The sequence below is a fragment of the Notolepis coatsorum genome (assembly GCF_963971535.1).
Source record: "Notolepis coatsorum genome assembly, chromosome: 19".
Classification (NCBI taxonomy): Eukaryota; Metazoa; Chordata; class Actinopteri; order Aulopiformes; family Paralepididae; genus Notolepis; species Notolepis coatsorum.
Window position 1 is genome coordinate 77833639 of NC_140183.1, and position 11089 is coordinate 77844727.

Below are 11089 nucleotides of genomic sequence, written 5' to 3' on the forward strand. Positions count from 1 at the left end.
ATGGAGACGTAAACCGGGCTAATGAGCACGACCACAACACCAGAGGAAGCTCAACAAATCATGTTAAACCCAGATTCGGCTCAAACAAGGGACTAAACACGTTTCGCAATTATGCCACATCAATGTGGAACGCCCTACCCAAAGCTGTAAAGGAATGTGAATCCCTACCCACATTCAAAACCGCTCTCAAAGAGCACCTACGGGAGGCTGCAATTCGAAACTGGCCACCGTAAATGTCCAAACCCCCCACCCCCTCCTAATAGACAGTCTCCTCCCCACCGCATGTATATATTCTCTCCCCGCCGTATGTATATTTCTCTCCCACCCACCCACCCCCTCTAAATGTACAGTCTCCTCCCCACCGTATGTATATTTCTCTCCCACCCACCCACCCCCTCCTAATGTACAGTTCCCTCCCCATCATATGTATATACTCTGTCAGGATCTATGGGTAACAGTACTGTATATTTGAATACCGTTTATGTCACAAATGTATCAGTACTAAATACCTGTATGTCCCTATGCCATAAATGTCATGTATGTTGTGTATGTCATAAATGTCAATATGAATTGAAAATGGGGGACCCTGATGTAAACAAGACAAATGTCTTTCTCTGGTCTGCATCCCCTTAACAATTGTGTATTGAGCCGTACTGTATTGTACCCATTCTGCAATCTGTTAAATAAAGTTTTCATTCATTCATTCACCTGTTTTACAATAGGTTTGATACAGCGGCCCGGCCAGTCTGCCCCCCCTCCCCCCCGACACTACTCCAGTTGCCCTGCCCACCCCCACACCTCTCAGCCCTTCAACTCGAGCAACCCCCTCCCTCCCCCCAACTGCCCATGCCCCCTCATCTCTGGTGCAGCCTGTCTGCCCCCCGCGGCTCGAAGACCCGCTCCTCCCCCCAACACCTGAGACCCCCACAGTGTGGCTCTCTGCAGACCAGGTGAGTACACAGCTGAGCAAGTTACATGCAGGCAAGGCTGCGGGTCCTGATGGGGTGAGCCCAAAGGTACTCAAAACCTGTGCCTCTCAGCTGTGTGATGTGCTCCAGCTCATATTCAATATGAGACTGAGGCTGCAGAGAGTCCCGACACTGTGGAAAACCTCCTGTGTGGTCCCTGTCCCTAAGTGCCCGCGTCCCAGCACGTCCAAGGACTACAGGCCGGTGGCTCTAACCTCTCACATAATGAAGACCATGGAGAGGTTAGTCCTGGAGCAACTCCGCCCGGTGACCAAACCCCACCTAGACCCCACTCCAGTTCGCCTACCAGCCCCGACTGGGGGTAGAGGATGCTGTCATCTACCTGCTGAACCGAGCCTACACTCACCTAGACAAGCCGGGGAGCACTGTGAGAGTCATGTTCTTTGACTTCTCCAGTGCTTTTGATACCATAAGGCCTGGGCTGCTGGGTGAGAAGTTGGATGCGATGCAGGTAGAGGCCCCCCTGGTGTCCTGGGTTGTTGACTATCTGACGGGCAGACCACAGTACATGCGCCTACGGAGCTGTGTGTCAGACATACTGGTCAGCAACACCGGGGCCCCGCAGGGGACAGTCCTCTCTCCCTTCCTCTTCACTGTCTACACCAACGACTTCAACTATCAGTCAGAGTCCTGCCACCTTCATAAGTTTTCTGATGACTCTGCGATAGTGGGATGTATAAAGGACGGTGACGAGAGGGAATACCGGGAACTGGTAGTGGACTTCGTCACATGTTGCAATAAAAACCACCTGCAGCTAAATGTGGCGAAGACCAAGGAACTAGTTGTGGAGCTGGGGAGGAGGAGGAGTGCACCTGTGACCCCCGTTTCCATCAGGGGAGTTGATGTGGACATGGTTGAGGTGTACAAATATCTCGGTGTGCACATCGACAACAAACTGAACGGGTCAAAACGCAGAGGCACTGTACAAGAAGGGCCAGAGCCAACTCTACTTCCTCAGAAGGCTGAGATCCTTCAATGTCTGTACAAAGATGTTGAGGATGTTCTATGAGTCGGTGGTGGCGGGCGCCTTCTTGTATGCTGTGACCTGCTGGGGCAGCGGACTGAGAGAAGGGGACACAAACAGGCTGGATAAGCTGGTCAGGAAGGCCAGTAGCGTGGTTGGGGTGGAGCTGGACTCCCTAGCGAGGGTGGCGGAGAGGAGGAGCCTTGCTAAGCTCCAGGCCATCAGGGAAAACCCCTCCCACCCACTATACACAGACTTGGCGGACAGGAGGAGCAGGTTCAGTGCCAGGCTCACACTACCCAAATGCAGCACTGAACGGCACAGGAAGTCCTTCATTCCAACAGCCATCAGACTATACAATGCATCACTGTGCCTCACTGCATCACTGAGCACAGAGTGACAGTTACCATCTTCCTGGACTCTTAGTTTTGAAACAGCACTGTGCAATATTACACCTACTGTAGACCTCAGTATATTTGTATTTATTTACTGTATATTGTATATATCTCTCCATTATCAAACTCAGCCCGTGCTTGAGCATTAGCATCTGCAGCTAATGTATCTGTCCCATTAGCATACCCCATAGTCCTTTAGCTTTTAGCAAGTGCTCCATCTGAAACTTCCAGTTGCCCAGTTCTCTGGTCCGCTCAGCCGGTCAATAAACAGCTTGTCATCCATTGTGAAATCCGACATTACTGTTCATCTCACACAAAACTCTGTGTAGCTTCTTAGCGTCGATCTTGGCCCATAACCTGTTGTATATTTACCAGAGCTTGTTGCACCATACAGCATTTACAAGCAGAGGTGGTATTTAGTGATAGTGCCAGTGGTAAAAGTACTACAAGAGAAAAGTCTGATCTGCTAATGAGTGGTCATTTATGTTACTACTTGGAGAAGTAAATAGTTGTCTGACAGCAGTTGAGGCAATACAATATGTACCTTGCATTCATGAAATACTTGAATCCCTTTCATGTCATGGGGCAACTTGATAATTGAGTGAGAAAACACTTGTTTAAAATACTTTTAGATTTGTAACCAGTTGTATAAATGTAAATAAGCACAGCACTGGTGGTAATACAATATTTGAAACGATGCATGTACCTTTCACTCACATGCAAATACTTGAATTAATATGAATGAATAATTTCATGCCATGGGGCAACTTGATAGAGTGATACAACTAATTTAGTTTATTATTAATTGAATTTATTGAGTGATAAAACACTTTAAAATACTTGTACAGCACTACAATGGCTGCTCTGCTTCTGGTCTCCAGTCCAGTGGCCTTGCTGGCTATTGGGCTCTTAGACTAATGTTATTCTTAGAACAATAGACCCGTTACTGATATTGGGAGTTGTGCCTATAATTTACTATTTCGCTCTGACCTGGTGAATGACCTACAATGGCTAACATGTTTTAGGTTTGTTAATAGTAGACAGCCCTTGGGTGAACAATTATTGTTGTAATTAGGAATCTCTTTTGTAATGTCTATCAATATAATACAATTACAATTTCTGTTTTAATCTCTATTTAATCTCTTCTCTATTATCTTGTCATTATTGCAATACGTTTCTGTCCTGTGATGTCTTATGTATTATTATTATTATTATTATTATTATTATTATTATTATTATTATTATTATTATTATTATTATTATTATTATTATTATTATTATTATTATTATTATTATTATTATTATTATTATTATTATTATTATTATTATTATTATTGTGTTGTTGTGTCTTGTACAGCAGTGGTGCCAATAAAATATTTTCTATGAACCCCAATGGCTGAAAAGAGTCTGATCTGCTATTGGTAAAATAATGTAACCTATACTTACCTTTATACCTTACCTGCTACACCGATATCACCATTGCTACTCTCACTCAACCCTACACAGCACTGGTATTATATCACCATTGCTACTCTCACTCAACCCTACACAGCACTGGTATTATATCACCATTTCTACTCTCACTCAACCCTACACAGCACTGGTAATATATCACCATTTCTACTGTCACTCAACCCTACACAGCACTGGTAATATATCACCATTGCTACTCTCACTCAACCCTACACAGCACTGGTATTATATCACCATTGCTACTCTCACTCAACCCTACACAGCACTGGTAATATATCACCATTGCTACTCTCACTCAACCCTACACAGCACTGGTAAGATATCACCATTGCTACTCTCACTCAATCCTACACAGCACTGGTATTATATCACCATTGCTACTCTCACTCAACCCTACACAGCACTGGTAAGATATCACCATTTCTACTCTCACTCAACCCTACACAGCACTGGTAATATATCACCATTGCTACTCTCACTCAACCCTACACAGCACTGGTAAGATATCACCATTGCTACTCTCACTCAACCCTACACAGCACTGGTAAGCATGACCTCTGAATCTGACTTGTAAAAAAGGCAAATCTGCCAAATTGTTGTGATTTACCTCATGTCCTGAGTTCGAAAAATTATTGATTCATTTGGTCAGAAATTGCCGAAACGCTAGTAACGTTAGTAAGCACTAGTTATTGGTAATATTTCCAGCGGGGATACAGTACACCTTTTCCGGGTATAATCTCAACACAGAGCCCCTCCCGCACAGAGCGAGCCCTCTTTTCTCACCAGTGAGCAGCCGGGAGCAGAGAGGGGCGGGACCAAGTACAGTGCTCCGGTGTTGCTGTCCAGCTGCCTGCCGGTGATTACAAGTGGGCTTGCTCTGAGGGAAGGAGGCCGTTCACGCTAGTCGGCTAGTCGATAAAAAATATATATAATTATACCAACACAGATATTAGGCAGTACACACTGTACATTGGAATATTGACAAAACCATACTTGGTCATTTACTGTACATTGGAGGGGGTTGGGTTAGGACATTTACATGGGCCAGTTTCGAATTGCAGTCTCCCGTAGGTGTTCTTTGAGAGTGGTTTTGAAAGTGGGTAGTGATTCACATTCCTTTACAGCTTTGGGTAGGGCGTTCCACATTGATGTGGCATAATTGCGAAACGTGTTTAGTCCCTTGTTTGAGCCGAATCTGGGTTTAACATGATTTGTGGAGCTCCCTCTGGTGTTGTGATCGTGGTATTCACTGACCTTTGGGAAGTATTTTGACATGTACATGGGTACCTTGGTCGTGTAGTATATCTTGTAGACCAGGCCCATTGCAAGTTGCTGTACTCTGTTGTCTACTCTAAGCCATCCTAGGTTGTCAAAGTGGGCAGGGGTGAGGTGGGTTCTAGGAGTAAGGTCAAGCAGTAGTCTGACCAGTTTGTTTTGAGATGTTTGTAATTTTGTTTTTAGCGCCTTTGAGGTGCTTTGGTACCATGAGGTGCAAGCATAGTCGTAGTACCCTTGAATGAGTGCTCCTGCCAGAGTCTTCAGGGTATTCTTGTTTACCAGAGAGGAGATCCGGTACAAGAATCGAGTTCGTTGGTTGACTTTTTTTTATTACATTGGATGCCATTTTGTCACAGGAAAGATTAGCCTCTAGGATGGAACCTAGGTAGGTAATTTCATCTTTCCTTGTGACAATATTGTCACCCACTGTAACTGAGAAGCCGTCGGTCTTGCTGAGTTTGTTATTTGAACCGAAGAGAATGGACTCCGTTTTGCCCATGTGTAATGATAGTTTGTTATCAGCGAGCCATATGCAGATTTTGCCTAGTTCCGAGCTGAGGGTTTTTTCAACCTGTAACTTGTTCTTGTCAGAGACCAGCAGGGCTGAGTCGTCTGCGAACAAGAACAAGTTGCAGTGACAAGCTGACGACAGCCATTTGCATAAATTAGGAACAGTAGCGGTCCTAGTATGCTTCCTTGTGGAACACTACAGCTCACTGTGAGGGGGGGGGGGATAGGGTACCGTTTACCTCCACCATCTGTTCTCTCCCCTCCAGGTAGGATTGCATCCAGCTCACTGATAGACTATCAAAACCCATTGCTTTTAGCTTGTCAATCAGAATGAGTGATTGACAGTGTCGAAGGCTTTTTGTAGGTCCAGCATGACCATGCCGCAGTATTTGCCCGCGTCCACCTCTTGTTTGATGTGGTCGTTCAAATAGAGAAGGCATGTGTCAGTGGAGTGGGATGTTCTGAAGCCAGATTGGAATTCGTAGATTATATTTTTTTCCGCTAGGTACTTTTCAACCTGTTCGTAGACTATTTTTTCCATGACTTTCGAGATGGAGGTAAGCATAGAAACAGGGTGGTAGTTGCCTGGGTCTAATTTACTGCCCTTTTTGTGCAGAGGGGTCACTCTCGCAATTTTGAAGTCCTTGGGGACGTGTCCCTGTTTTATGGAGAGGTTTATTATGTGTGTGATGACTGGGGTGATGGCGGCTGCTGAGTCTCTGAGGAATTTGGAGGGGATGTTGTCATGGCCAGTGGCCTTGTTAGGTTGGAGGGCGCTCAGTTTTTTGAGTACCTCATCTGTTGTTACCATTTCCAGTTTGAAGTCGTCTTTGCGGACCCCTAGGTTTTTGTAGTAAGCTACTATGTGTTCTACCCCATAATGCCCTGAGTGGGAGGGTAGTTTGTTTACCAGTGTTGTGGCTATTCCCAAGCTAAAGTGTATAACTTTTTTTTAGAGCCATTCTAATGATGACCATTTCACATATTGTATATCTATGGAAAATAACCAAACGGACCCAATTTCATGACATAATCATCAACACAGCCACCGTTGTACACAGAAACACAAAAAAGGGCAAAAAACACGAAATCATTGCTAAGAAGGCAGACACTTCTGTTAACCCGTACCCACACACACACCTCTTACAACTACTTTCAGTTCCCATTGTCTCAAAACATCACCCCAGTTCCCCAATCTCAAGAGGCCTCTGCTAGGCCCAGACCATGCAGGAAACCAACCACACATAGTCTCCCATCAAACTGCCAAGGCAGATTTACTCAATAGCTAAACCATTATTCAATAATCAAACTTTTGAACCCCCATTGTCTGTCATGCCTTCACGACAGAGTATAACTCAGTGACAGACAATGCGGCAGCTCACTTCTCTTTACTCTTATGCTCGTACTTGCTTGTACTATGCTCTCTGACTTCATGGACTCAGCTAGCTGTACCCACAGTCTGTAACCTGTACTCTGCTTATTCACTTTTATAATAAATACCCTGAAAGAACATTTTCTCTTTTCTTCATTAAATCCATCAATATATACGACACTTTCCAGAGAGTAAGCTTGCCAAATCAATTGCTACAGGAAAATGACCAAACTCAGAGCTATACGGTCCTAGCTTACAGAAAATGGAACAAACTTACTTCCTCATTGAGCTTCCTGGTGAGATTCTGGTGATGACGCACTCTCTCCCCACAAGGTTGTGAATGGCACGTTGTAAATAATATTATTATTATATATATTATTTTTTTAATGTCCTTTGTTCTCCTTTAAATCTGTATACCGGTATATATATCTATCCACATCCGTCAGTAGATATCTGTATATAATCCTTTTTACATATCTGTAGATACTATATCTATATATGTACATATCCCTTACCTACTCTTACTAGTTACGCTGCTGGCCAGTATGACTTACTACCATACTGTCTTTATACCTGTATCACTGTACATATTACTTCTACAACTCTGTACATACATATGATTAGCACTATACTCCGTTGTACTAAGTAATTATTTTTGCTGTACTGTACTTGTGCTGTATAATGACAATACATTTCAATCTAATCTTTAAAGTCAAACAAAATACAATGGGTTAACACAAAGAACACCATGAACACCTGTATCGCCTGAGCATTATGTTCTCCACGTGCGTGGAGGATGGATGAGGGGTGGGGGATGGAGGACTAAAAGACGGTGGTTTGGTAGGAATCTATCCCCAGAAGACACAAGTCTGGGTCTCTGACCTGGTCCTCGAGGCTGGGGACACTGTGACAGGTGAATGTCCGTGGCCGTCATGAGCTGTGACATCTCAGATTAGCAGCTCACGTCAATCTTCATTTCACTCCAGAGCATATGTCAGGACAAGGCCTGTGTGCCCTGAGGCTATACAAGTAGCCTTACCTCTCCCTCCCCCCACCTACCCTGACCCATCCGTCTGTCAAACCGTCCATCCATCTGTTTTGTCACATCTTGCGCTCGCCCTCTCTGTTTGTCTGTTCATCTCTCTGTCTGTCACCCTCCATCAATCTCATCTTAGTCCAGTTCAACCAAACAACCCCTGCTCCCAGTTATTCTCTGATATGTCGGTCCATCCCCTCGAAGCCATTGCAATATGCTCACCTTAGGATCCATCCTGTGTTGTCTTTGGTTAAAACGTTGTGTCCAGAGCCTCATCGCACACGGTGCTTTCCTTTGTGTCACTCATAGACGATGTGATGGAGCAACCGTTAGTAAACCACACCCATGTGCTCACCATTACCACTTCCTCATGTGCAAACTCTCTTTCAATCTCTTGCCAACCCACCCTCTCTCTCTCCCTCTCTTTCTCTCTCTCTCTAATGACATACAGTATAGCCTTCTCCTCTGTTCTTCCCTTGTTCACTTCCCTTGTGAACTCTAGAAGTCTTTCTTTCCATCCCACTTACTCCGGTATGATCAGCTTGTCTGTGTTTGCAGCAAACCATCTCCCAGCGTGGTGGTGTTAGTCTTCCTGTTTGTGCATCTGTCTTTCTACCATTGTGTGTGTTTACCTTTGTTTTGGCCTTTGCCTGTGTATCAGTCTGTTTGAAGGTCTCTCTCCTAATGTTTGTCTCCCTCGCAGTCCATCTGTCCACTCTTTCAACATTTTACCATCACAACAAATTTAGAAATGTAGAATATTCATATGAATAGAGCAATTGAATGACCCCGAGGTCATTGGAAATGTTTGGGATTTATTCACCATTCAATAATTAATAATAAATAAACCTTTTTATCTTGTGACCGAAAAAGCCGGACAGCATGTCTATTTTGCGTTACAGTAAAGTGACACTGAATAGCCTACAGTATGTAAGAATATGGTATAATGTATTGTGATGTGAGTAAGTTAAGCATTTAGATTAATTAACTAATTCAAGTAGGCTAAGTAGGTCAAATAGACCAATTAACTAAGCAGCAGAAACACTGCAGAACAGAAGATAGAAGCGATGTCTTCATAGTTGTCACTGGGCGCTCACCGCTCACCGCTGCCACAACACACATTTGGTAAATCCGAGACAACATTTTCATATCCATAGGCTACGTTCACACTGCAAGCATTATTCCCCAATTCTAATTTATTGCTCAGATCTGATTTACTTTTGTTTGGCTATTCATATTATTATTATAATTTTTTTTTTATGTGGCCAATATCAGATTCCAGTGTGAACTGGTCACGCTCCTGAACTGACCCGCATTCACAAATTAACAATAGAGGAGATGGATGTAAATTCTTCTTTTAAATTAGTTTTAAATTAGTTTTTTTTTTTTTTCTTTTTTTTTTTTTTTACAAATGTCTGGAGTGTCGCATGACTGTTCTGACTGAAAAAAAATAAAAAAAAAAGCATAAAAAAAAAAAAAAATCTGACCTGTATCTGATTTAGGACCACATTTGAATTGAAAAGATTAGATTCCATGTGATTTGTGCTTGTTCACACTGTCAGATCTGAGTCACTATGAGCAACACAAAAATCACAGTTGGGCCACTGTTGCCCAATGATTTTGGTGCGCCATATAGGCCTTTTGAGGTATTGTATGTCTTGCTGGACCTCGCTGCTTAGTGTCTTCTGGCGAAGAGAATGTTTATAAAACTCTCTTGGCCAGAGAGAAATTAGCTTCGACTTGAATCTCGCTCTTCCAAGAGATTCACGGTGCATCGGTTTCTCTGGTCTGTTCACCTACCGTCATGAGGGAGAGCAGCATCTTCCGCCGCAGCGCAGAGGCCAGAGAAAAAAACTGCAAGCAACAACAAAGCTCAGAGCAGGTGTGTAGCTGCTGACAGTTTTGAGAAATGCATATATTTAATTCAATGCAAGTATGAATGATAGTCTATTATAGTATATATTTACAGCATATATATATATATATATATATATATATATATATATATATATATATATATATATATATATATATATATATATATATATATATATATATATATATATATATATATATATATATATATATATATATATATATCCATTAGGGCTGACCCCTATTATCGGTCGAAAGGAGCCGTAGTCGACTGCCAACCTCTTAGTCGAATACAAAAAACAAAAACAAAACAAAAATGTATAATTTTAAATTGTTTTATCATTCTTTCCAAAAGAAAAGAGGCCTAGAAGCGTGGCTAACGCTAATGGAACCAGAGGCTAACTTCCTAAGAAAACAGGCACAGAGGCACTGAAAGAGGATTTCACCCGTCTAATGTTACACACTAGACTAGACAAATATCAAGATGTATCCATCAGTGGACCAATTGCATGCATTTGCAGAGGACAAGAAGCCTTCAGTCGACTCCTTCAGACATTAAGCACCTCCCACAGCCCAAATGGAATGATAAAAAAAATATATATATATATATATATTATACTTTTTTTTTTTTTTTTTTTTTGGTCGACTAACGGCAAATTTCGTCCAATCATAGTCGACTATCCAAATCCTTAGTCGGGGACAGCCCTAATATCCATATAACTCTATGACAGCATGTACAATAATGCTGTATATACCGTATATACGTATACATATTTATTCTTACCGCATAGTCTATATATATCCACATCTGTCAGTACATACATCTGCATATAATCCTTTTTACATATCTGTAGATACTATATTTATATCTGTAGTACTACATATCCCTTACCTAGTCATACCAGTTATGCTGCTGGCCAGTATGACTTACTACCATAGTGTCTTTATACCTGTATCACTGTACACATTGCTTTGGCAGCACGGTGGCACAGTGGTCAGCACCGCTGCCTCACAGCACGAAGGACCTGGGTTCGAACCCTGGCGGGAGGCCTTTCTGTGTGGAGTTTGCATGTTCTTCCTGTGTTTGTGTGGGTTTCCTCTGGGGACTGCGGTTTCCTCCCACACCATGAAGACATGCATGTTGGACTACGGACAAGCTCATTAGCTAACTCTGGCACATTTACATTGATGTGGAAA

At 42.8% G+C, this 11089-nt stretch overlaps 1 protein-coding gene across 2 annotated transcripts in view; it reads right to left on the bottom strand.

Moving 5' to 3' along the window:
* The window catches only part of fxyd5 (FXYD domain containing ion transport regulator 5), a 57578-nt gene extending 49199 nt beyond the window's left edge, over positions 1-8379 (bottom strand). Inside the window, exon 1 of one of the 2 annotated variants that reach the window (XM_084336036.1) lies at positions 8240-8379. Coding sequence is in view for 1 of the 2 variants with exons in the window: in XM_084336035.1 (XP_084192161.1) it covers positions 8240-8293 (54 nt within the window). In the remaining variant the exon portion in view is untranslated. The remainder of the gene's footprint in view (positions 1-8239) is intronic. The other variant, XM_084336035.1, reaches the window with a different exon arrangement.
* Positions 8380-11089: the final 2710 nt, after the last annotated feature.